We start from the raw sequence: 27,896 nt of genomic DNA on the forward strand, positions 1-27,896 counted from the left end.
CTGCTGCTCCGGGTTTAAACAAAACTGAGTGACAGGATATAGCGAGGAATCCTTCAATGAAGGTCACGAGTGTCAAACTGCTCAGGGTGACCTGCCCGCTGGCCAAGTCTGCACCCAGAGAAAACAAAAACTCCCCTATGTCTTTCCTTGTATGACTTCCTAGACAGATAACCAACAGCAAATTATAAAGATGGAAAACATGTTTATTCTATCTCAGCTGTGTGTCCCTTTCCAGAATACGTGGAATCTGAAGGAATAACAATCAATAAAGCAGAATCAAAGCCCTTAGGAAAACACTTACGGATCTCTGCCGCAAACACAGAGATGTTGAGCCAGGCGGTTTCCTCTCTGTCCAGTGGTTTTGTAGTTTTAATAAAACCATCCTCTGGATTGATAGTGAAGAACCTGTCCAGGTCAGTATGCCGATCAATTGAATACCTAAGCAGAATGCAAATGAGGCAATTAGGAGAGGCATTCCAAGCAGCTTAATATTTGAGTATTTTCTCCATGCTATCTTTAAAGCAGCTTTCCCAATTAGTTGCTTGAGCTAGGTGTTTACTTTTTAATCAAATTTACTTTTCAAACTTTGCACATGAATCTTTTATAGAAATCATTTTGCCGCATTAGAATTCTTTTTCCAGGGCGATGAATGAAAGAGCCGTTTAGCATATTTGATTGAGAAGCGATTTAATGCCATGCTGCATATTTCTCCAGATTTACTACAATCACCCACCATCTGAATATTTATAAAAGTGCATTTTGGGAAGTCGGTCTGCCTTGCTCCCAAATTACTTAGAAAGTCATAAACGTATCAAACCTTTGCCAGATTTTTGCATGCGATATTAAACAGTTTTACGCTTATCTAAATTTATCAGCAAGGATCATTTATGGTCCAAAACAATCCTTTTTCCTCCCTATTTAAAGAAGAATGTGAGCTGCATTTTGAGTAGGCCTATTTAGCTTATTTGCTTAGTTTTAGGGGTCCTCAGGTAGCTTGGTTCTGAATACCAGGATGAAGTATGCAAAGCAGGCTTGGCCATTCATGTGGGAATTCACACTGCCCACATTTTAGTGACCCCAGACTGTGCCGAACACCACAGCTACCAGTTTTCAGGTATGTCTGTACACTAGAAAGTTTACTTTGTTTCACACAAAAGACCAAATAATTTTCAAAATATTATGGAGTATATTTATGGCAGGGTGAGGTGGGAGATGAGGCAAGAGGAAGGGAAGTTATTGAGGTAAAAGGGAAAGTGACTCATTGAGGGCATGCCTATCTGTATCAGAGCCCTGGCTTTCAAGAGTCTGCTGAACTCCAAAGGACCTTCCTGCCCTCCCCGACACTGACTCCAAGTGGAGAAGAAGGGCATGTCAACTCAAGTAGCATGCTGGGCTTCCTAACTGGGTAGTTTCCTTGGAGGGCTTAGCTGTGTTTCCCTGAAGTTTACAGAATACCTATGCCTGGAGGCATTCATCGAGGGCCATACAACTGCATATTAGAGGTAGCAGGGTGTATTATCTTCAATTTACAAATGACGGGATTGGCCAATGGCCTATTTTCTAGTTTCTGGGGGAATCACTGTTAGAACCTGGATCTTCCGATCCCAGATCATGTTCTCGCAGGAAAGAGGGACCATGTGCATCAGGCAGCACCCACAGGAGCTTATCTCTGATATCACATGACTGCACAGCTCCCTGTGGGAATGGACCAATCAGTGCCCTTCCCCAGAGAAGAAATGGTAGACACCACACATCTTGTAGATATCAACAGAGGATCAGCCACTGAGCCCTCAGCAGAGAGCCCTACTGAAAAGAAGGAAAAATAATAGAAGACGTTTTGTCTCACACCAGGAAATTTACTGTCTAGTTAACATGACAAGACACACTTGTAGGAAGAAATGGAAGGATTCCAAGCATTATTCCATACAAGCGAATTGGTTTTGTAAAATCCTAGGTATAAGTTCATGCTCCAGCGCATATAAGCTGAGTGATATTGGAAAAGACACTTGAGCTCTTTGAATCTCAGCCTATTATCTTTTTAACTGGAATATGAACAGTACCCAGCTATGGGTTGGTTTTGAGAACTACATGACTTAATAGATGTTTAAAATATCCGACTTAGCGCCTGGGCAGGGTTCTGAGGCTAGTGAAGACACCAGGTGTGGGGCTGTCGCAGGAGGGAGAGATTCCTGCCAAGGAAGCTAAGAGGAGAGAATATTCCAGGAAGACAGTTGTAAACAAAGGTGTGTCTAAAAGTCTTTTTCACAGACTCTGAGAAAAAGAAGATACGCAAAATGTTCATGCGGCTAAGAGTTGGGGTGACACAATAAAGCCTTACCCATATGTCCAAGAATATGACACAAATTCCTTTAGAGATGGAGATAAGCAATTAGCAAAGTAGGTGGTGAGGATGGGAGACCCAGTGAATAAAAGGAGACCCAAGTGGGTGAAGTGGGTTGGTGCAAAGGGTTTGGTGCATTGAGCATCTTTGGATAATTATAGACATGGGAATTGCCCGCATGCACGAAACAGCTACCATTGAAAACATGACCCCAATACCCAACTGCCGAAATGGGACCTGGGAGACAGTGAGGTGCAGAGGGGATCAGCAGTTGCTCCACGTGTTTTTACATCATCACTCTCCTAAAAAGTCGCTAATGCACCTCAATATTCCTGACCAAAGTGAAGCTATTTGTAATTCACACCATGAACAGTGTTGAGTAGTTGAAAGGTGTTATAATGTCCCTCAGTCATAATGTAATGCATCTTCCTGCACAAGGAGAACTCAGTACCCAAACCTTGTCGGGAAATCTTGTCATTAGTGGTGGCTTGGCTAGAGTCAAAAGCTCAAAGTGGACTCAGGGTAGATGTGGACTAAGCTACAGACTCTGAGGAATTCACATCATCCTTCTGAGTGTCAGTATTTCCCTCATTGGGATCCTAAAGCAGCAAATGCCTCAAAAGGTGCTTATTAACTTTAATTTAGTGCAACAGGTTAGGATCAAGAAGGTGCTCAATACAGGGAAATTCTCTTCCTTTCTCAGAAGGAACAAGGTTCAAGGATTGAAAGGCAGTGGAGCCCTGGCTGGGTAGCTCAATTGGTTGGAGCATTGTCCCATGCACCAAGAGGTTGTAGGTTTGATCTGTGCTTGGAAGGCAATCAATCGATGTTGATCTCTCCGATCAGTGTTTCTCTCTTTCTCTCTCTCTTCCTCTCTCTCTGAAATCAAGAAGAACATATCTTCGGGTGAGGATTGAAAAAAAACAAAAAAAGGCAATGGACAGTGTTTATGTTTGGAACTCCCTTCTGTTCTCTCGGCATTTTCTTTGGTGTAAATAGAAAGATGTCACTGTCCATGACAATATTTTGTCATGCTCGGATCCATTTTACCTTTTCTTTCTAGCCTTGCTGAGGTAGGATTGACAAATAAATACTTGTATATACTTAATGTGTACGACATGGCGTTTTGATAACAGTATACCTTATGTAATGATTACCATGATCAGGCTATTCAACATATCCATCACCTCACAGAGTTACCATCGTGCGTGTGGGTGTGTTTGTGTGGTAAGAACATTTAAGATATACTCTCTTAGTAAATTTCAAGTATAAAATACATGATCTAGAACAGATCTCTAGAAGTTCTTCATCTTACAACTAGAAGTTGTACCCCATGACTAAGATCTGCAGCCCCCCAGCCCCTGACCACCACTGTCCTGTTTGATTTTTTCCCCCCCATCAGATTCTACTTATCATGTTATATTTGTCTTTCTGTGTCTGGCTTATTTCACTTAGCATACTTTTCTCCAAGCTTATCCACATTATCACAAAGGGCAGGACTTCCTTTTTAAGGCTTAATATTCCATTATATATATGTACCACATTTTGCTTATCCATTCATGGGTCAGTGAACATTTAGGTGGTTTCCATGTCTTGCCTATTCTGAACACTGCAGTGACCACTGGGCTGTAGCTATCTCTTCAGGATACAGTCATTATGAAAACAGTACAGAAGTTCCTCAAAATGCAAATGGCAGCTGATATTGTCCTGCAGGTGGACTTTAGCAACCCTGAATTTGACAGACACATCCTGGCCCTTCATAAGGATGCCGTGGACAACATGACATAGAGAGGTGTCACTGTGATACACCATGGCCTGCGCTGTGAGGTGACAGGTGACATCTAAGTACAGAGGGGGAAGTGAACACCCTCTAAGCAAGTTGCAAAGAAAGGGGAAGAAGAACCAGGAGGAAGAATGGGGAAAGTCCAGAACTAGGAGATGGCAGTTCTGCATCAGAGAAGAGGAAGTAGAAAGATCTCACAACAGCCAAGAGCTGGGTGGGAAGAGAGAGTGAGACAGATGGGGAGAGCAGAGATGAGCAGACCCAGCAGGAACTGGGTGCAGGGGCTCCAGAAGAGCCTTGTGCCAAGTAAAAGAGTTGAGATTATTTTGGGGGGAGACGATGGGGAATTGGGGACAATGTGATCATCCATCATATTATTGTTGTTGGACTGAGTATAAGGTGATGTTGGCTATGTTGTAAACTGATTGCTTTGGCTCTGGGATTGATGAGAGGAAGGTTGGGGGAGACTGGAGGTGGGGACAGCATGAGGAAGGGGAGGAGGAATCCAGGCAAGCAGGGAATCAGGGGATGGCTGTGGAGAGAGTAACGTTTCCTAGAATCCAGGCCAGGACAGTTTTCAGGCAACTATGAGTTTCTGTCCTATAAACATCTTCAATCTGTGACTCAGCCTCCTTCTCAACCGCTTCCTCATCAGCCTCATCCCTCATTAACTCGTGTCACTGATGGGGGAGGCGGGATCCTACACCGCAATTCTCTATCTAGCTTTTCCCAGTCACAAAAAAAACCAATAACAATGTGCACAACACACAAGCACCCTAAACCTTGTCAGTCACTCCGTTACCTCTCAGCAGCAGCTAGACAAACAGAACACGCTCGCCTGGCCTCCTGTTCACTGGCTATGCCTCCTGGGCAAGTCACTCTGCTGCCCAGAGCCCCTCCCCTGTAAGGATAACAATTCCTATGACAGGCAGGGGAGGGGTACATCAGATCACATGTCTGCATACCCAGTGGACTGACTGGAGCATAGGAAGGTGTTCAATAAGTTATAATTACTCTACTTATTTTATAATTAGTATTTATACTCCCCCTCAGTTCCCCTGGGCACACAGGCCCAGCTGAGGCTTACGTCCCCGGAAAGTCTGCTCCAGAGAGAAATGATGTCGCTCACATAAACCCATGCACAAAGCGAGCAGCAGGGGCAAAGCAGACGTCCATCTTCTAACCCTTAATCTCTGTTACATGGCATTGGACCTGAGCTTCTCGGACCCTTTTGTAACTGAAGGATGTGGTTTGGGGTCTCTGCAGGGTTTTTGCTAAAGTCTCTTGCCCCTAAAATCCCCCATCCAGGCTTTCACGCTGCATCCGTCTGTACCTGATCGGGCTGTTGGCAGCATCAGGGTCTTTGGCATGCACTCTCCCCACCACGGTGCCAGCGGCTGCATTTTCTTGGACTTCGTGGATGTAACTTGGGGCCAAGAACATGGGGGGCTCGTCAGCATCTTCCACGGCAATCTTGATCGTCACCGTGTCCTTGAAAGGCCCGTTGCTGATGAATTTGGGGTCGATGTGCACGTTGGCTGCCTCTACCTTCAGGCTGTACGCTCTCTTGGTTTCGAAATCTACGGGCTGACAAGAAGGAAGAGAAGATTGGCAACGGATTCCTTGAAAGAATAACGAAGGAGAGAGGCCTGCTTGTGATACAGGGCAGAGTGTGCAGTTCCTCAAAGTGAGGAAATCAGTGTCTATTCAATATCCAATTACCTGAGCCATTTGGTCAGAAAATCAGACAAATCAATGGCTGAACCTTGGAATGCGCTTAATGGGCAATTCTAGGAGCACAACAGACACATGTACCTCATTCTATACAGCAACACTAAGGCTGCTCAAAGCCCCTAAAAGTCACCCATGATGAGAAGGAATGAAAACACTACAGAAATAAATGGCATAGACTGTTCTGTAAGGTACTGAGAATCATCCTAGCAATGAAAATACCCACTGACCCTGCTGGTGTGGCTCAGTGGTTGTGCACCAACCTATGAACCAGGAAGTCTTGGGTCGATTCCCAGTCAGAGTACATGCCTGGGTTTTGAGTTTGATCCCAAGTAGGGGGCATGCAGGAGGCAGCAGAGCAATAATTCTTTCTCATCATTGATGTTTCTATCCCTCTCTCCCTCTTCTTTTCTCTCTGTAATCAATAAAAAAATATATTTTCAAAAAAGGAATACCCAATTTGATGCTGATATTTAACATATCCGTCATGCTTCTTAATCTCCCTTTTCAGATACTATGCTGTAACTTGCTAGTCAGGAATGACAGTTTGTTTTGATTGTGCTCAATTCTAAAATACCTTCTATTTTTAGCAAAGTCATAGGCAAGTAAGAATAATGCTTACTTACTTATTCTTATATATGTAAGAATATCCTTTAGAAGAAAAACAATTATAAATAACACAGATGTTACAAAGATATGAAAAATAATTGGGAATAGCATTGGAATGGCTGCAGTTGCTGGGAAGTGGATGGAAAACACCCTCATTCTGAACGAGAGGCGGGACAGGGAATTGATGGGCAGAGGATGAAAAGTAAAACTGCAGCAGAGCACGGAGCCCGCCTGCTTAGGAAACAGGGCTTTCTAATTAGCAGTGTGGGTGACGCTCGGCTACCAAATGTTTGCAAAGACGTGGGTCGTTTCAGGCAAACAGCTGTCTGCCACGCTGTTGCCTCTGCCCAGCAGACACTTCCTTTGAATGGGCGGGCAACCATAGGGTTGTCATCCTACAGCCTCCAGAGGAAGATGATCGGGCTCCAGGAAGCTTAAACACAGTCCACACCCTGGACACTTTCTATCATCTTCCCATCCTCCTGCTCCCCAGTTGGAAACATTCCCTCTCCCTGAGCAAGACCTGCCCCCAGCTGCTCGGCCATTCTAAAGCTTTATCCTTCGCTGGGTTTCTAAGCTGCAGAAAAGAATGGTATTTCTAGGCTGAAGGCCTGAGATTTCTGATGTTTCTCCAAAACCTCTGAGTTATTTGATTTAAAAAATATATTGGAAGATGATAGTTCTGAGACCTGGTAGGTAGAACGTTTCTCATTTCAGGTAGCTGGGTGCTCCTATGCAGTTGGTTCAATGCTTCTTGGAAACCAAGCAAAATGGCCCAAATCTCTGCACACATTGGTCTGGAATACCCTTTCCTACATTGGAAGTTTGACTAAGTTTTCGGGTGGTCTGTCCACACCTCATGGCCTTGGCAAGTCCTCTTCGGTGCCCCCAGACAGATCAAGATGGTCCATTAGCTGCCCTCTGCAGCCCCTCACCTCATACCCCCAGAGGGTGGGGAGCAGCCCAAAGGGCTCTAGTGGATCTTATGGATTTTGCTCATCTTTACCTCCCCGATGGCCAGGAATGACTGTGCCAAGTGATCGTATGCACCATCATTCTGACTAAGTGGGGAGCAGGCAGATGGGCACCATTTCAATATTTACCTAAAACATGCCCCCTGCCTCCTTCCAAAGGAGATTTAATGTCACTTCCCACATGTACATTTATATCCATGTTATGAGTAGTTAAAATAAAGCTAAATGAGGCAACACTATATACGAGCCATAAAAACCTTACTACCCCCTCAATTACTATCCTGCCTCTGAAAACTCTCCCTGGGGGATGAATTCAAGAGAATATAACAATATTCAAGAAGGTGTGATGTTTGTTAGATAGAGAAGAGGGTTATGTCTAATCACCCACAAAACACCAAATCCCACCATGAGATTTTATCAAGGAAATAATGGCCCGTCCGTAGGATGGGATGTCATGTAGTCATTAGAAATGATTATGCAGCCAAAACCAGTTTGGCTCAGTGGTAGAGCGTCGGTCTGCGGACTGAAAGGTCACAGGTTCGATTCTGGTCAAGGGCATGTACATTGGTTGAGGGCACATCCCCGGTAGGGGGTGTGCAGGAGGCAGCTGGTCGATGTTTCTCTCTCATCGACGTTTCTAGCTCTCTATCTCTCTCCTTTCCTCTCTGTAAAAAATCAATAAAATATATATTTTTTTAAAAAGAAATGATTATGCATGGCATATAACAACATGTAAAATGTTTTCAATGTGACCAATCTGATGACACTATGATTGCAGTTGTGTGAAATGTTATATATCCACATCAATATGCATGTGGGCAAGGAATCTAAGGGAATACTTAGACATCAAAATGGCTTTATTAGAGTAGGGAATATTTAAAATGTTTTCCGATGCTGCTCTCGCACTGTTTTACCTGAAATTTATTTGGTGGAAAGTAAATAACTCAGACACAGCGCCAGGGTATCTCTTTGATAAATAGAAGCCCCACTGGGTCAAGGGTGTTGCCATGAACAGATTGGATTTTGCCCCGGAAGTGGATCGAGCCAGTGATAACTCTCACCTTCACTTTCATTGGTTCTTCTTTAGCCCCTACACAGAGGGCAGTTCTCTCCTCTGCACACATAAACAGGAGGGGAGGCTGTTGCTTCCTAAGCTCTTCAATAAATGAATGACTCTACCTCCTAGATCTCTCTTGGATTCTTTATCTTCCCTTCCTCTGCCTTCTCCTGTTCTTTACCATTTCTCCCTTCTTGAGTTCCAACGGCTATTTTGCAATGGTCTCTCTGCATCCATCTCTAAACCCTGGAGACTGAACTTATTCAAGTTTCCTAAACCTGTCCTGTTTCCATCAATACTGGATTCCAAGGAGTTCGTCAGGAGCTCTTTTTCTACCCTGCCTCTCCTTATCTATCTGGTAAATTCCTACTCATCCTGGGGACTCCACTGAAGATTGGCCCCTGTAAGAAGCCGTTGTGTCACTATTCATAGATATGATCACACGTTGTTACAGTTGGCTCTCACCTGTGGAGTGCTTTTGTGCTAACTTCCCTCAGGGTTCCTCAGGCACTGCCTACAACTATTCATTATTATCCTAACTGGTGCGGTGTGCTTACTGGCATCCAATGAGGAGAGGCCAGGGATGCTGCTAAACATCATACAATGCACAGAACAGCCCCTGCAAGAAAAATGATCTGTCCCGAAATGGTGTTAGGGCCAGGGATGAGAAAATGTGCTCTGTTGTAATTGTCATTTTACTTCTGTGTCCTGTTAAATTGTGACCTCTCTGTGGCCAAGACTCTGTCTCTTCAACCTCAGTCATCTAGCCTCCCTTACAGGGCCTGCATGATAAATAACAATTCAATAACTCTTGGTAAAAAATGGATAAATCAATAAATTAGCAAAAAAAAATAATTAAAGAATATTTTTAAAAGACAAAAATATCCCCATTATCTCTCCATACCCTTTTATATGACTTCCACAAGGACCCATCATTTTACTCTGTTACTCATTTGTGTGTTGTTTTTTTCTCATTTTTTTTTCTAGTGGACATTTGGAACTTTGTGCTATAAGTTTAAGGAAGGAAAAGACATCTTTCTCTGTTTTAAACCTACACAGCAGTGCTTTATAGACTATTATCCTCTTGCTTGAAATAAACACGCTGCATTGGGGGGAAATGTGCAAATTAATCTTGTGCGGAGAGCTCATTTGCCATGTGCGAGTTCCACGGGGCGATTTTAATGCTTCGGGATTTTGGAGACACAGTGTGTGTTTATGCCCTAAACACACTGAAAACAGGTGACAACCTTCACATAACCAACTACCCAATTACTTTGAACAGCAGAGTACGCCAGGCAGAAATTGCTGATGTCAATGCTCATATGTCAGTGTCAAGCAAGAGGGACAATAGTATTAATTAATGCGCTAAGTTGACAGCTCTATGCTACACACAATTCACACAGAGGTTCTTCTGGAGGAGAAGCCGGAGGGAATGATTACCCCAGGCCCTGAGGACACTCCAGTCACTGTCACTAATGTCCATGTTTCCAAGTAGCCAACGCTCACCGATTCCATATGCATTTGCAACAGCGTCCCCTTCCCCCCATCTTCTTGTTTTGTGACCCATCATATTTCTCCCAAACCCAACAGTGCCTTCAAATGGTATGACAAGCCAGCCCCCTGGAGGACATCTCTCCTGCCCGCTCCACTTTTTTTCAGTCCACCCTCCATTTCTCATTAACTACCGGCCTCTTTATTGATTCTTCAAATTATATTTTTAGCAGTGTGACAGTCCTAACTCTTCCATCATCCTGAGAAGCTTAATATTCATGCTAGAAAACCAGGTTGAAAATGAATGCTTGATTAAAACCAAGGTAACCCCGTCATCCAATTCACATTAAATGCTCCCCACACTTTGATGATGGAGAGGGGTTGATTTCTCAAATGGTAAATCGAGAGGGAGACCATGTGAGAATAGACGGTAACCGTTTCTTCACTTAAGTGACTCCTAGCTGGCTCTCCTTTATAAGCCCTTGTGGCCCAGCTGTTGCTAAAATGTCTTGAGAGTGAACTTGTTCAAGAATACTCTACGTTTGAATCCCATGCCTGTGAATTCCTAGCTGTGTGACTAGGACAGCGTCAAGCTGTGTAGTCTGTCTGAGCCCCAGTCTCCTCATAATTAAATGGAGGTCTCCTTGTCCACAGGAATCAGATTATCTACCTTTTCAATGGTTTTTGTGAAAGATAAACAAGGAGTGTTTGGAAGAGGCTCAGGCTTTCTCTGGCCAATACTGAGTATTGAGAAAATGTTTGATCTTAAAAACAAAGCAAAGAAAAGAACAATAAACTCCCCATTGTCTTGAATTAATCCCAAGGGCCAGTTTAGCATGGTGGAAGAACATTGTTGTTTCTTGGGTTCAATTTAAAAAAAAAAAAATAAGTTTTTCATTAATTTTTAGAGAGAGAGGAAGAGAGAGGGATAAAGAGATAGAAATATCAATGAGAGAGAAACTCCATTGATCAGTTGCCTCCTGCATGCCCCCTACTGTGTATTGAGCCTGCAACCCAGGCATGTGCACTAACCAGGAATCGAACCATGACTTCCTGATTCATGGGTAGATGCTCAACCACTGAGCCACATTGACTGGGCTTTTGGGTTCAATTTTGAGAGCAAAATGACAGCAGTGCAATGGAACCTGGGTGTTTGAGATAGGGCAAGCTCTGAGCAGCCCATATGAACAGACTCAGCCAGGCCAAGCCACAGGGGGAACTTCACACATGCTCAGTGCTGCTTCTCCCAAATGAAGATGTGTCTAGCTGTCTTTCCTTCCAGGGCAAAACTGTGCCCAGAGCTAAATGGCGATCTCAGCCAGGTGTCCCAATCTCCCTTGCTTCCCACCCCATCCCCCTCTGGAATACAGTCCTGCCATTTCCCCAGAGCTCAGAGCTCAGCTGTAAAAGCAGGTCAGCCCCAGATGCCCATGTTTGCATTTTTTGAAACCTTCAACTCCCAATGTTTTCCCCGTTGCCTTGGCAGAGCAGGCCATACCACTGATATGTCTGGTTCCTCATCCTCACTCACCTTTTTCAGCTTCACCACGCCCTCCTGGGTGTCATAGTCCGTTGTGATTTCAAACAATTCCATGCCGTCTCCATCAACAATAGTGTATGCAACCAAGCCGTTTTCACCAATGTCGGGGTCTTTGGCCTTCACTCTCCCGACTTCCTCCCCGGGGACCGCTGCTTCTGACACAGACATCTGGTATACGCCTAGAAGAAGAAGACATTTCCTCTTATTTTCCCTTTCATTTCTTAGCTGGAGGACTTTAGATTCCGTTGAACCCCAATACATTTCTCAAAGCCTTTGAAATTGAACTTCCTATTGATTGAAAACATGAAGGGAATGGATGGAAGAGCCTGCATGGCCCATGTGTCAAAGAAATGTGTTTTACAAAGAATGATGAAACAATCCCGGGGTCTGAGGAGATGGAGTGGGGTCCCGTGCCCCACATGAGGAAAGGAAGATTGCTCAGTTACATTTCCCATCAGCAAGCGCTGGAGGGCTATGTCATCCTTAAGCATTCAATCAGCCAAGACTTCTTTTCATTCCATTCAAGGTCATGACCCTTTGTAACTCAGTATCTGACTTTCCTCTTACTTCACTCCCTTCACCATTTGTTCAAACACTCGCTTATCTGCAAACATGTCCCACAGCGTGACCCTGCCATATATATTTATTTATTATTTATTAGTAACTTACTATGTGCCAGTCACTGTCCCAGCCCCTGGATACTCAGCAGTCAATGAAATCGTTGAGATTGCTCCCTTAAAGAGCCAACTACCCTTCAGGGAAACACGAAATGAGTACACACGCTGATGTCAGTGCTGGGAAGAAGGGACACATGGTAGATTATGGGGAGGAACGTAATGGGACAGTGAGGTGTGGACTGTATGTAACTATGTGAAGGCAGGTTATGAATATGTGTGTATATGACTGTGTGTATATGTATGCATTAGATGTGTGTCTGTGTGTGACACTGTGTGCACTTGCTTTAAGTATGTGTGGTGAAGGGGAAAGATGGAGAGAGAGATTTTGAATGGAAGGAGGCAGGGAAGGCATCCCTTAAAGAAGGCACCTGAACACCCCTGGAGGACCTGAGAAAGACAAACCATGTGACTATCTGGGGCTACAAATGACACACACAGGGAACAGCAAATGGCAAAGACCCTGAGGTGGGAACATACTGAGTACAGAATAGAGATGGGAGTCTGTAGATAATTTACCAATTTACATGAAGGTTGAGAAACCTGTTAGGAGTTGATTTTCTCCAAAATCTCATTTGCATTCATGTCTACATGATGGTAAGAGGGCCAGGGCCTGAATGGCTGCCTGCTAATAATCCTGATTGGCCTTTTCCTTCGAGAAACCAGACAGTTTTACGGTGTGGATAACTGAGTGTACAGCTGATAGAGCGCTATATGAGCCTTAATCTTATTGGGATGCTGAACTTCATGCCTGATCAGGCAAAGCAATCTTTCTCAGTGTCTTCAGGACAAAGGGTATTGCTTATAATTCTCTATCTAGTGTCTCTCTGACCTAGATTGTCTTTGGAGTCCTTTGAGTGACCATGGTTCCTTCATGGGGCCATATTTGGTTGTCTTCCTTCTTCCCTCATTTGGAATGTCACCTCTCTAGCAATCAACTCATAGGCCCTACCTACCAGCTACTCTCCTAACCTGATGAAGAAGACACACTTACCTTGAAAGTGTACTAGCAGCAGCAGCATTATGATTGCACTGAACCTGTCTATATCTAGACATATGGAAACAGACCTGTGTTCAAATGCTGCTTTGCCACTTTCTTTGGGCAATTTACTGAGCCTTTCCAAAACCCAGTTTTACCTGTAAAATGTAGGCTCTTAGAGAGATTGCAACAATAATGACTATTCACTAAGTGATGGTAGTTATAGTTATGGTTATTAATAATAACCTTTCAAAATTAGTTTTTCTTTCATGTCCTTCAGTAATCTTATACATTTTGTAGAAGGGTGGACCATAGTCCCTCAGATAATAATGAAGGCTAACATTGGTTGACGACTTATGACAGATGTCACTGTAAGATTTTACACTAGCTCATTTAGTTCTACAACGTCCTATGATTTAGGTCCTGTGGAATCTGTATTTTCCCAAAATGGCCAAAACGACATCTTCTGTTCACCATGCTTTTCCTTTAACCTGACTTTGCCATCTGTTGAAAGGTGGAGTCTACAAGAACTCTACTTACATGTGGGCAGTCTTAAGACTGCAGTGGGAATGGAGGGCTTTCTGAAGGTAGGCTACACAGGCAGGTCAGTTCTGCTTGATGTCCCTGGGGGCCCCCCTTTCAGACCCTATCCATGCCACTCCGTGGAGAGGAACCAATAGCCAGCACCACCTCACCAGCATATGGGTGAGCCCTATTGGAATTGCATCCCCTAGTCCCATTGAACTGTCCCCAGTTGGCATTATAGAAACAAGCAGTCTCCTCCACATTTTGCTCAAATTGCAGACTAATGACAAAAAAAGAACCACTAATATTGTTTTAAACCACAAAGATTCCGGGCAGTCTGTTATATGGCAGTCGGTAACTAATTCAGGCACTGCTGTTCCCAGATTGGAAAGGAGGTCGGAGGACACTGAGTCAGAGACGGGCTCATTCATCACTAGATGGCATCACTAGCGTCTGGTGAGATACCTAGCACAATCAATTTCCTGTTTCCAGGATCCTGGGACTTTTTACATCTCCTGTTTCTCCTGCTAGCACTATCCCATTGTTTTTGTTGTTGTTGTGGATGCTGCTGTCTTGCTTTAGTTTTTGACAAGGATGATGTAAAACACCTCCATTTCTCTAGACTTTTTCTTCCAAGCTGAGTAAAGCAGGACTGGGTGAGGGAGGATGGCCGGCTGCAGCCCCATTGAAAGGCGAAAGCCACGCCCACCTACTTACTCTGCGGGAACTTTGGTGGGTTGTCATTGACATCGGTCAGTGTGATCGTCACTTTGGTTGTCCCTGAGAGTCCACCCATGTGTCCGCCCATGTCCTTGGCCTGGATCACCACGTGGTACTCCTCCTTGGCTTCCCTGTCCATGTTGGGAAGGGCTGTTCTGATGATACCTGGACAGAGGAGCAGAAAACATCACAGGCATTCACTTATAAGAGGGGTGGGGAACCTTTCTTCTGCCCAGGGCCATCTGTATATTTATAACATCATTCTCAGGCTTTACAGAATGATCAACTTAAAAATTAGCCTATTATATTTGGTCAAACTTTTAATTAACTCACGCTTAATGCCTTGGCAGGGCCAGACCAAATGATTTCAGGGGCCTTAAAGGGCCCACAGGCCGGACATTCCCCACCCCTGACTTATAACAACAGTATAACCAAAAATGACTAGGTCCCAGGCATGCAAAGGTGAGTGAGACAGAACCTATCCTCACAGAAAAGTTACTTCAACATAACTACCGTGTTTCCCCGAAAATAATACATCCTCTGAAAATAAGACCTAGCGCAACTTTGGGAGAAAAAATTAATATAAGACACTGTCTTATTTTCGGGGAAACAGGGTATAACCCAAAGCAGCCATGACTGGAGCACCAGAGATGTATTTCCAGTAAACTGTCATCATCATGAATATAGCATTGAAATTGTATGTTTTATATATTGCATTTCAAATGCAAGTAACAGCCTCATAGACTCAGGTATATAATAACTGAAATATTTGAGAGTATCCATGACTGAAACCAATTTCTGGACTACCAATAGAATCTTTTGAAGTCTATCTCTGCATGCAATTCTCGGAAACATTTCTATGTCTGGTCCATATCAGGTTAAAAGAAGAAAGCATATATTTCATGCAATACCTTAAAATGTTAATACGAAAATTGAAAAGAGTGAACCATATGGATTAAAAATATATACAATGCTTATACAAACATTTACTCTATGACTACCTTTAATTGACAATAGTGATGAATTAATTATATAATTTAAAAGATCCCTAGATATTAGCACATGGTTTATATAAAAATCAGTCTCAGTTAAATCTCTTGGACACATGTGTGAGCTTTTCCCCTCTGTACAAATGGCAACCTTTCCAATGGAAACATGAAGAGCTCTGTGGACGCCTTAGGTCCTACCGCTCTCTTACTCCCATGTTTGCATGTTTCTGGAAACACCCTTGATCTCCTGGGGCCTCATTCTCCTGATCTGTAAATAATGTGTTAGGTTCAAACTAGGAGACCATGAACCCAAGAAGGTTGCGAGACCCCCAACCGTGTTGAGCATCTCGAAAGTCGAGATGAAATCCCACATTCATCCTTGGGTGAGCTAGAAAGGCTACATGCAAGTGCTTTGGTTTCTAAGGAAACCAAAGCAAGTAGCCCCACACGTTGTGATCTGAAGTGCAGTGGCTACAAATAAATGATGGCATAGGGAGGCGGAAATAATATTAAGAAAATGAGCAAAGTATCTGATGGGTGGACTATGTGCACACATATACACACATAGATATATTTGATAAATGTTTAGCAATAAGTGTGAATTGTTCATAAACATCTTCCAAGTATATGGGGCCTATTGTGGAGAGAAGTAAGGAACCAGAGGGTGTAATATTGTGGACGGGCAGTTTCACAGGGTTTTGGTGTGTAGTCTAAGAGAGGATTCTCGAGACACACTTAGCATAAACGAAGTGAAACTCTTAGGTTTGGGTTGCTACACACATTCACTCTCGGGATGTGCTGTTAGTTTTCTGTAAGAAATGTGCGGGAGCGTCTTGCTGATGCTCAGGCTCACAGGGTGTCTATCAGCCCAATGGAGACCCGAATGTGCCGCCTCCCAAACACACTTGGGCATTAACACCCCTGCGTGCCTCTGGGAGCCGCCAGTCTTTGTATCAGCTTGTGTGGCCTCTTCACTTAGATCCACTGTTGAATTTTAAGATCAAACTCAAATATTTTAAGATAAAATATCTTCAATTTGAGTTGACTTCTAAGATACAATCTTAACATACAAGTGGCGTTTTAAGATTCTATTTATTGTTAGGACATGGTGGAATACAGACAGAAAAAACAGTCTATATGGCTCCTTGGATGCCAGGCACCTGCAGTGTTGGACACTCGCACTAACCCCGGGAGGTGGCCCTTTCCATGTCTGAGAAAGCAGAGGGTCAACTAGGTTGAGGGAGCAGGCCTGGGCTCCTTATTTACAAGGTGTCACCAGCCACAGGGACATGTCAGGGTACCTGTCTGAGCCTCCACTGAGAAGTAGGGCTGTCCTTCCAGGATGCTGTACACCAGCTTGGCGCTGTTCCCGTAGGTGGGGTCATCCGCATCGGAGGCTGTCACCTGGATCACTGACGTGCCTTAGGAGTGAAATGGAGGCATTAGCTGTGGTCCCTTGGCTTTTCAAATCCTATTCTAGTTTACACAGTTTCGTCTTAAAATAAAAAAACAGAGGGGAGATAATTTAATATGCTTTCATTTCCTGGAGTTGAAATGCAAAGTAGCTTCCCTTCTTTCCTTTCTTCCTTCCTTCCTTCCCTCCTTCCTTCCTTCCTTCCTTCCTTCCTTCCTTCCTTCCTTCCTTCCTCTTTCCTTCCCTACCTCCATCTCCTTTCCTCTCCTACCGTTCCTTCCTCCCGTCCCTTCTTCCTCCCTTCCTTTCCTCTTCATTCCCACACCTTAAAAATGAACTTTCTATATTCATAGTTCGCCCTGCTATGCTTGGTAGTTAAAATGCTACTCTGAATATTATTGCAAAAACATTCTAAAGACCCATGGCAGTTGAGATATTCAATCGATTGGATAATTAAATAAAAACCTCCCCAAAGAGCATAAGAAGAGGTAATTAGGGATGACTGGCTTTCCACGAAAGGACAGGATGCAGGCCCCTCCATCTGCACAGAGCAATCAACACCTCCTCTTATTGTTGCTCCGCACATAAGAAAGCGGCTGCTCCTACTACGTTTTAATTAATTTGTGGCTATAAATATCACGCAGAAGGCCATTCCCTACGGGCCTGACAGTTGCATCATCATCCCGCCTCTGAGGGGTGTGGCGGCCAGGCCACAGAAAGCACCAGCTGGCATCAGCTGAGAGGCAGGGTGAGCGTGTGTGGGTCAGAGTGAGAGCAAACCAGGGAGCTGCAGGGAGATGAGAGAGCGTTTCCTAGAAAAACATCCTCCCTGACGGTCACAGGATCTGAGGGCATGAGGTGTTGGGCTTGGGAATGGTGGTAGAGAGACAATTTTCAAATTCCTCTGCGCCAGGCACTGTTTGGGGCACACCCAGGTACCCTGCCCCTGCCCCTTTTTTCAGTCTTCATTTGCATCCACTGGACTTGTGAGCTATCGGGTAGGAGAGGAAGGAAGTTTTACAATCTATTTTGAAAACTGGGAGATGATTGGAGTGGGGAGTCTTCCCCCATCCAGCAAACAAGCAAAATCGAGTTGCTGCGGTGACATTTGCAGCAGCCGGGCCAGTTCCCCATGGGAGGCCAGGGAGCCGTCTGCGCAGCCTCTGACAACCTCTAAGGCCCATGGTGGCCGTGATTTCCGCCTGGTGTAACAGTAACTCTCACGTTCTCCTAACGACGCTTCTGGGATGCCTGATTTCCTGCAAACAACTTTCTGGAGCTCTTTCCACATAACCAGACTCTGTTCTAGGCTGAGGAGCTGTATCAGGGCAAATAGGACCTATTTTCTGCCATGAAACAGCTAGGAAAATGATTAATTTTGTGATGCTGCATTTGCGTCCAGAGCTCCACTAAGTACCACTCTTCGCATTCTACATCCGTGTTAGTTCCTCTTCCCCATTCTTTACATTATTCTCATTTTATAAATGACAAAAAGAAAACCGAGAAAGATGTAAGAACTTGTCCGGGTTCCCCTAGGTCTGTGGTCGGCAATTTGCGGCTCGCGAGCCACTTGCGATTCTTTGGCCCCTTGAGTGTGGCTCTTCCACTAAATAAATGCCATGACCTTGGCGAGTCTATGCTGAAGAAATGGCATAAGACATTTAAGTTTTAAAAATGTGGCTCTCAAAAGAAATTTCAATTGTCTTACTGTGGATGTTTGGCTCTGTTGACGAATGCGTTTGCCGACCACTGGCCTAGTTGGTCAGAGGTGCAGTGTGAAGGAACCCAGGGCTGTGCCACAGTCTACTCTCAGGCCATGGTGGAAAGTCTGTGTGTTATTCCTGAGAATCGAGGAGCCCCCAAAAGGTGGAAACAGTGAAAATTCCCCTGGAGAATCCTTTTTGGTGACTGGCCTTTGCCCCACTGGCTCAGCTGCTGACACTACTGTCTTCTCTGAAATGGCTTATTTGATGTCTACTGTTTCTCATTAAGTCCCCAGGTGACTACTGAGGGACGAGGAGCCTGGGCAGGGCCACGGGGAGAGAAGGTGGCGAGGAATGGCTCAGCCCAGCTTCCGTAAAGTACGAGAGGGGTGACTTTTCCTGGAGGAGGAGTAAGGGACTACTTCTTTTAGCTCCACATGCAAAGTGCAAGGAGCTTAGGGTCCCAGGGTCACTACTGCATCACAATTTCTCAAGCAGGCTGATGCCCATCCCTGCTGCTTTGTTTTTCTCACCTGTAAAAGGGTGGCTTGGCCCTGATGACCCTTCAGTTCATTTGAGCTCTCAACCTCTGATCCTTATAACCAGGCTCACTCCCTGACTAGAACAGCCCTGCCCACTCTCTGAAAGGCAAACCTTTCTTAACAGGGGACATGTTTCTCAAAAGACCACGACTGCATGCATTCTACAACGTCAAGTGCAAGTCATGGCCAGGGGAATGTGGCTAGCTGGGAATCATGCAACCTGTCTTGATAGACGATGAAAAGAATGCCCACTTCTGGATTATTCTACTAGATGGTGACATAGTGCCATGCTTAAGAGTGTGTTCTGGATCCACTTCAAGGGCCAGGTGACCTTGGGTAAATTAGTTCACCTATTTCAAGCTTGGGTTTCCCATATGCAAAATTATGTCAAGTAGGAAACACTTCATTGCAAAGGTGAATCTTTGCAAAAATTAAATGAAATAGTGCATATACATCATTATCACAATGCCTACAAGTTACAAATATTACCACTAGTTTTCCTAACCAAACATGTACTAGTGACTGAATACAGAGTACCTCTAATCCTGCACGACTAATAATTGTTATTCCCATTTTATAGAGGTGGAAACTAAGGCTCAGAGAACAGACGTAACTAATTCCAAGTCACTCAGCTAAGAATGCCAGAGTGGAGAGGACCTGGATTCAACCATATCCTTCCCACTTCACGCTCCCTCATGGTTTCTAAGTTTAGATGTTAAACCCTCAGGTCCATTTTAAGTGTCTAAGTCTACACAGATAAAACTTCCATCATAGAAAATACAGCCTAAATTCTCCCTCCTGATCTTGGAGAAAGAAGAGTGCCTTCCTCTGCCCGGCCCAACTCCAGAGACCACTGTTGCAGGCAGAAAGGGCCTCCCCTGCCGTACGCACCCACATTGGACCTCTCGGGCACGTTGGCGTGATAGGTCTCATGCAGGAACTCAGGAGGGTTGTCATTGATGTCCTGGACCTTGACGATGAACTCGGACGGCGGCTCCAGCGGCCGGTTGGTGTCCCTGTCCACGGCCTGAGCCATCAGCGTGTACTGGGCTCTCTCCTCGCGGTCCAATGTCTTGGTAGCGTGAATGTTCCCTGATTTGTCATCAATCACAAAAATGGTGCCGGCCCCTTCACCTGAGAGAATGTATTTAATGTTCCCATCACCAGAGTCAATATCGGAATGAAGCTAGAAAAAGAGAATGGAGATTTGTAATTCCAGGAATGCTGTACGGGGAGACAGAGACCCACTTCCATGCTGTTTGCTGCAACACACCATGTACACCACACACACACACACACACACACACACACACACACACACACGAGGGGAGACATCCCGACCCCATTTTACCAATGAGAAAATGGAATATTAGAGAAGATAAATGCCTTGGCGAAGGTCACACAGCTGGGAGCGGTGAATTTTTTTAATTCTAAGAATCATGCTCTCTCTCCTTCCTCCCCGTGTATATGTAACATACAAAATATATACACATACATATCATTCATATGCAGTTATTTTGAAAGAAATATTTGCATCTTACAAATAATAAAAAACAAACACTTATGCAATCACTAACTTTTCCCTCAGTTCTGATTCCTATTCCTTCATTTTCCCTTCTCAGACACAACTGTTGTTACCAGTTTCCCATGAGTCTCCTGTGACACATTCTGTCATATGCAAGAATAATTATATAGATATGCAAATGCCCAGTTTATTTTTATGCAACGAAGTGCCACAGGGCACAGGTCCCTCTTCCCTTCGGTTGTCCTTGAAGAATAAACTTGGGTGACCCTTCCACCTGGGGACATACAGATTGACCTTCATCTACTGTGTGGATGCCATGATCATTTCTTTTAGCAGTTTTCTCCCAAAAGACATGAAAACTACTTCCAGGATTTTGGTGCTACAAACAATTCATAGATTAGACTTTTTCCAGAAGACCTGCTGAGGGGGGCATGGTGAATGAGGAAATGGGGCTGGCAGATGGGAAATGGGGAAATAGGGATGGCTGATAACTGAGACACACGCAGCTTCTCAGGCCATGGGAAGAATCTTAAATGTCTGTAGGTTTCCTCCTCCTTTGACAAAGCCCAGGGGAATTGTGGTACCTGCCTAAGTCCACACCTGGCAGGGCCAGGAAGTCACCTAGGTCTCCTAACTCCCCATCCTGTGCCTTCCTGCCTTCTCTCCCCCAAGCTCCACAGCTGATCTTCCTGTAATAAACTCACCCTCCCTTGTCCAACTTCAACTTCTGAAGCTTTCATCTAAATCTGCCCTCATTCTGTCTTCAGTGGGAAGAGATAAGCATCATCCTCATAGGTTGTAAGAGTAACTGACAGGATAATAAAAACCAAAAGCCTCCATTATAAGGACTACATGAAAAAAGCCTGAAAAAATAAAAAGCTTTTATTTATTATTATATAACTAGAGGCCCGGTGCATGAAAATTGGGACATGGGGTCCCTCAGCCTGGCCTGCCCCTTCTCACAGTCTGGGAGCCCTCAGGGGGGGGAGGCAACCAAGCAATCAGGGGAAGGTGATGCCCGATCATACCTCTGCTGCTGCCATTGCCAGTAGCGCAAGCCTCGGCTGTGCGTGCCGCCATCTTTGTGATGGCATGAAGGACAATTAACATAGTTCCTCTTTATTAGATAAGACTAGAGGCCGGCCCTATACAGGAAATTCTTGCAAGGGGCTCGGCCCTCACAGCCATGTGGCTGCCTCACAGCTGCCTTGGCCCTCACAGCCCTGGTTTTGTCTGGAAGATCATCCGGCTATCTGGTCTAATTAGCATATTATGCTTTTATTATTGTAGATAATAAATTATTATAATGTTTTACACTTATTATTATCAATGTCATTTTAATTATCACTCTTAGGAAACCAAGGCTTTGAGAGTTTGTCCAGAGTCACAAAAGAAGACTGAACACAGTGCTTTATAAAAATTTTTGTATCAATTCAATTTTTCAAAAAATATCTCATTGATTTTGCAATGCCTCAGTGAAACACCAAATATTTCAGCTCAGGGGATCCCTGTAGGTGCATATGATTTGGCAAGACTCTTGGGAATTAACTAGACATCATTTGATGACCAACTAAAACACTGAAAAGGTTTAAAATACACTGCTCATAACTTTTTCTTGCTTTTGGATTTCAAAGTCACACATAAATTCCTTTCTTTCTCACCAACAAAGACAATCCATACAACTGACAACAATATTTATTAGGTTCAACATGAAAAGCATTGTGGGAAACGATCCAGTGCTGTGGAGGGGTCCTGTAGCTGAGGCAGACACAGCCAACTCCTGACTCTACGGACCTATGGCTCTGCTCTGCACAGCACGGCGGGACACAGACTGAGCTTCCGCAAGAAACCTGCAAGCCCTCCGTTTGCCAAATTCCATGTTCTCAGAGCATCTTAAATCATTTGAAAGTTGTCCAATAAGAGATTATTAGGGAACCAGTCATTTAGCCTACTCCCCCGATTCATTGGAAACTGCAGATCAGTAGTATCTCCAAAGAAAGATGCATAGGACCCAAACACTTTATGCTTTATTCTTTCTGCCATCCCACCAGACTCATTCTTGTGTCCCTAGGTTTTAAACATCGCTCACTACTTCGCATTCCCCACCTTTCCCCTATGCTTCCTCTTAGTGGGCATGGCTTGTGCCAGAGATGCTGAAATGCCCATCTAGGTCCTGTCTCTTCTGCAGTCTTTCCCCCAACACACAGCTACTCCCACTGGGAAAGCCCGATGGCAGAGGTTCTGAACACTCTGTACAGGCTCCCAAGGAGGGAGATGGACAATTAAACAGGCATGTGTAATTCAGAAAGGAAAGCAATGCTAAAAGGGATAAAGAGGGTTAAGATAACAAGGAAGGGTATCCAAGTCAGGGTTAGGTGTGGTCAGGAAAATGCCTCCAGCTGGAGAAGGGCTAAGTACATAATGACCATTTCCATTCAGTAGACTATTGTGCAGTCAATGGAAAAACATAGCCTTGCCCGGCTGGTGTGGTTAAGTGTTTGAGCTTTGACCTATGAACCTGGAGGTCACAGTTTGATTCCTGGTTGGTCAAGGCACATGCCCAGGTTTGCCGGCTCTATCCCCAGTAGGGGGTGTGCAGCATGCAGGAGGCAGCCGATCAATGATCAATGATTCTCTCTAATCATTGATGTTTCTGTCTCTCTCTCCTCTCTTCCTCTCTGAAATCAATAAAAATATATTTTTAAAAAATACAAAACCGGTTTGGCTCAGTGGATAGAGCGTCAGCCTGAGGACTGGATGGTCCCGAGTTTGATTCCGATCAAGGGCATGTACCTTGGTTGCGGGTACATCCCCAGTGAGGGGCGTGCAGGAGGCAGCTGATCGATGTTTCTCTCTCATCAATGTTTCTAACTATCTCTCTCCTCTCTCCCTTCCTCTCTGTAAAAAAATCAATAAAATATATATATATTTTAAAAGACAAATAAAGAAAAACATAGCCTTTATGCTATAATGTTAAGTGGAAAACAGAAGTGTCCTCAACATGGATACATCTAAGAATTAAATAAAAAAAGACTGGAAGGATGGCTCTAGGGTTCTGAGTGGGCGGTCACACCATGGGTGTCTCCCCTCCTAGGTTTTCTGGGCCATACCCTCCTGTTGGGTGGAGGGAGAGAAACCACTCCGGAACAGCCTTACCCTGCCCACGAGCACGGGGTCCGGCCCAGTGTACTCCTCGATCACGAAGAACTGGTTCCAGACCCAGCCTCTCTTGGAGCGCTGCAGCACCTGGCCCTCCTTGCCCTTCTCGTGGTGCCCGTGGAACGAGGGCCGCAGGTGGCCCCTCCGCTCGGTGCTGAAGGCCTGGCTGTGGCACAGCATGCCCAGGCACACCAGGGCGGCTTGTAAACAGTAGTTCTCCTTCATTTTTGGTTCCGTGGTAGGCACAGGAGAATGCAGCTGTCACCTCTTCCCCAGACCGTGCGGTGCCTGGCCGATGGCGGCCTCTCGGACACGTCACAGGGACCTCTCCAGGAGTGGAACGTCTCCACTCGCTGAGCACATCACGTCAGGGCTTCCCGCTTCCCCAGGCGGCGTCTGCAGGCACAGAGGAAGATCGGGTTAGCGGCAGGCTTCCCCTCCACTTCATCTCAACCCCATCCCTCATGGTTCACCCAGGCTGGACCATGGAGCTCTTCACTCTGGGTACTGAGTGAGGCAGACATGAGTAAGAGATAGTCCTTCCTCTATCACAGCTTCTCACGTGTGGGTGAGATACACACACACATACACACACACACACACCAACCCCTCCATGTCTACATGAGGAGAAAACATGTGAGCTGTGGAATCCAGCTGCCCAGGTCTGAGTATCCGTTTGACCACTTACTGGCTATGGGTCTGGGATAAGCTGACTTCTTGGAGTTCAGCTCACTCGCTTACACAATGGGGATGAGACTCATACTCGCTGCAAGGCTGGTTAAGTGAGTAATGACCCTCTCTGGTCCTTAACCTCTGCCTCAGGTCCCTGGGCTTCCAACCGGACTGTCTTTCAGGTGCTGGAGACTTAATCCTCCCCTAAGGAACTTCTGTTGCTGTTTCCCTCTCTTAGCACCCCACACTTTCTTCTGGACAACCAGCCTCTCTCCCTGGAGTCCCAATCAGACTCCTCATTCCTGGAACCAGACAACCCCCTCCCCCAGCCCCGCCACCAATGTGATGGGCTCTCAGAAAATTGTTGGACATAGAGGATGATAGATATGGAGGATGACACTTTAGCACTGGCAGGTTTAAATGAAATTGGTGAGAATCCCGAATATTGTATGACTAGAAACTGAATTATTTGCTATGTATATGAAGTTGTTGGGGATTAGGGGAACAGGAAGGAGGGAGTATGAGTCTTGGCATAATGGCATAAAGCTAGATCTGGAGATCAGACCAACTAGATTGAAGTACCATTTATATATCTTACAATCTAGGTAACATTAGGCATGCCAACTGGGCACTCTGAGCCTCCAAGCTGGCATCTGAAAGTAGACACGACGAGAATTTCTGTGCACACACAGGGCTGGACACAGAGTGGGAACTGGGCACACACTGGGTCTCTTCCTCTCTTCCTAGACTGTGTTGCACACAGAAGAAGAAGGATGTGTGCTTAACTTGCAGATGAAGATGCCCTGAAGAGGGTGGAGAGGTACTCTGTCTAAGGAGTTGAGAAATGAGCCGCATGGACATAACACAGCCTACTGGCTTTAGTTGTCTAGAAAATAAGGGAATGAGTGAAACTCTAACTTGATGGTGCAGAACTCCTTTCCTTCCGATGGCCTTTCACTTCATCTATTTGAGCCTTTCTGCTTCCTTTCTAATATGGCAACCTGGTATCTGGGGAGGCCCAGAAGGGCAGTTAATTTCAGGCATCCATTGCTGCCGCCAATACCACTCTGTGACCTATTAGGTTGCCTTTTTTAGGTACAGCAACTTTAATATTTATTTTAGACAGACACTTTGGGATATGTGGAAGAGAGAGATTAAAAAGGCAGTGTCATCCATTTAACAGTTTCACCCTCAGACGCAGGCATTTCCTAATAAAGGCTATTCCTTGCAAGCCAAACTAACTGTGTGGAAAGAGCATATAGAGGGACCCAGGAGGGATTAGACCCTAAAATGAGGCAATGCAAAGCAACAGAAAGATCCCTGGCTTATGTCCGGAAGCTGGAGGTAAGGCCCAGAATCTGCCACTAGCTTTGCAGGAGACCTCATCAGCTCCCCTTGTGGTGGCTCTGCCTCATTCTCTCTAGAAGCCATTGGCTGCCATTTTCTCCAAGTGGCTTCCAGTTTCATAGTCATGGTTGGAGCTCTGCTGAGAGCTTTTGGGGTGTTTCTTCTACGTGCTCCATACACCTGGCTGAGACTCAGTTTCAGGGGACACACTCACGTTACCAGTTACAGTTGAGTCATAGGGACACATGGTTCTAGACACTTCGCCCCCTCCCTCTCCTTGGTGAATTATTGACAATGCCACCGGTGGTCATGTGATCTTACATCATCTCACCTCCTTTGCTTGAAAACTCTGGCCCCTCTTGCTCCCTTTCTCCCACTTGGTCTGACCTAACCTAGAGAAAGGGGAAGCAATAGGATGGTGTCTCAGTCTTGGTGCCTCTTAGCCCACAATGCATCTTAGTGGCTGGGATCCTATCTTATTGGAGGTATATCTCCAGTGAGTGAGTTCTTCAAAGCAGGCCACTCATAGAAGGATGAAGTATGACTTGAATCACATACTTCAAGTTCAAACTTGACATTGCCACCACAGAGTCTCAAAAAGAAACAGAAAGGGAAGAACATATGGTGCAGCAAGATCCCTGCCCATTTTACACCATGCCAAGTATTAAGTGTTCATCCACATGGTGATAAATTATTCTCGCGTATAAACTGCGAAGTGTATTGGAAAGAAGGGGTTTAATTAAAGTTGATATTTCTGCACCTCTTTCTTCTGGCTGCCATTTTGCTGTAAAGCACAATTATTTCTGACACTAAAAGTGTTGCAACTAGATGACAACTTTTTTCTTTTCCTTTATAAAAAAAAAAAATCTAGCTTGATACTAATGAACTTAAAAGCTCCATACAACCAATAAATAATAAGACCTTTGTTGAAAAGATGAAATTGTCTATTTTTTTTTTCTGTTGGAAATACCAGCCATACCAACTTGCTTTTACGAGTAATTCATTGGACCCATTATTTGTCAGTGCTTGTGTGACCATGTGCTATATAAAGTTATTGAATAATCAATCTCAGGTCTGTATGAGATTAACTTTAAGACATGATGTTTTTAATTTCTTCAATTTCAGAAGGAAATTTTACTTAGCAAAAGCTTTTTAAGGCCATTACATTATTGTCTGATTTCTATAACAAACTTATGAATAGGTACTGAGAATATTCTTAAGAATGAGGAAACGGATGCCCAGATAAATGAAGCAACTTGTGCAAGGTTATGCTTCTGAGAAGTAGCAGAGCTAGAATTTGAACCCACGACATCAGACTCTGATGTCTGTATTCTCAACAAGTGATCAATACCAACTCTTGCCATGTGTTTAAAGTACACAAGGAAATGCTAGGGACACTGTGATAAAAAACAGTGACCTAGAAGCAATCTAAAGTAAACCAGTATTAGGACTTGATGCCTATTAAAAATATGACTATGATGAAAAAAATAATACTTTTGCTAATTATTATCTGCCCAATACTCTTCCAAGTGCTTTCAATGGGCTGAGTCATTAGATTTTTACAATAACTCTACCCTGTGGTACTACTGCTATCTCCGTTGTACAGGGCAGTAGTCAGAGGCATGGTGAGATGAGGTATCTTGCCTGTGGTTCTAGAGCCAGCATGTAGAGGAGCTGGGATCTGAGCCCTGGATGGTTGGTTCCTCAACCTGCTTTCTTTTCCTTTATAATCCTATTGTAATAAAGGCTCTCTAAGGGAAACCTGCAAATCCGACATAGACACACATCCCGATAGTCTTATGACAAAAGTAACTTAAGTTTGGTGGCACCAACCATGGGGCAGAGGTGAGAGGACAGGAGTAATCCTGTGACTGACCTGTTAAAACCAAACCAGAACTATGGAGATACATTATTTTATAGCTCGCATCAGTCTATCACAACATACCGCGGGTCCTTAAACAGCACCGTTCAACAAAAGTTAATCTTGGCTATTTATCTTGACTCCTTTCAGAATTTCTAAATACATAGGATTAAAATGATGTGCTCAGGGAGACATGTCTAATTTTTCAGAAATGCTTCTACACTCTAGAGGTCTGGCCAATGAATTCAATGGTAGTTTGT

General features: G+C 44.6%; 1 protein-coding gene across 2 annotated transcripts in view; it reads right to left on the bottom strand.

Annotated features, from left to right (window-relative positions):
- Positions 1-27,896, bottom strand: part of CDH11 (cadherin 11) — a 121,482-nt gene that overhangs the window by 19,713 nt on the left and 73,873 nt on the right. For both annotated transcript variants that reach the window (XM_084861027.1, XM_084861026.1), the window contains 7 exons: positions 23,754-24,152; positions 19,964-20,258; positions 16,715-16,834; positions 14,422-14,589; positions 11,518-11,705; positions 5,458-5,711; positions 302-438 (listed from right to left, as the gene is read on the bottom strand). In XM_084861027.1, coding sequence (XP_084717153.1) covers positions 302-438; positions 5,458-5,711; positions 11,518-11,705; positions 14,422-14,589; positions 16,715-16,834; positions 19,964-20,258; positions 23,754-23,981 — 1,390 coding nt within the window. In that variant the 5' untranslated portion in view covers positions 23,982-24,152. The remainder of the gene's footprint in view (positions 1-301; positions 439-5,457; positions 5,712-11,517; positions 11,706-14,421; positions 14,590-16,714; positions 16,835-19,963; positions 20,259-23,753; positions 24,153-27,896) is intronic.

This window comes from Pipistrellus hanaki, assembly GCF_964339955.1.
Source record: "Pipistrellus hanaki genome assembly, chromosome: 15".
Taxonomy (NCBI): Eukaryota; Metazoa; Chordata; class Mammalia; order Chiroptera; family Vespertilionidae; genus Pipistrellus; species Pipistrellus hanaki.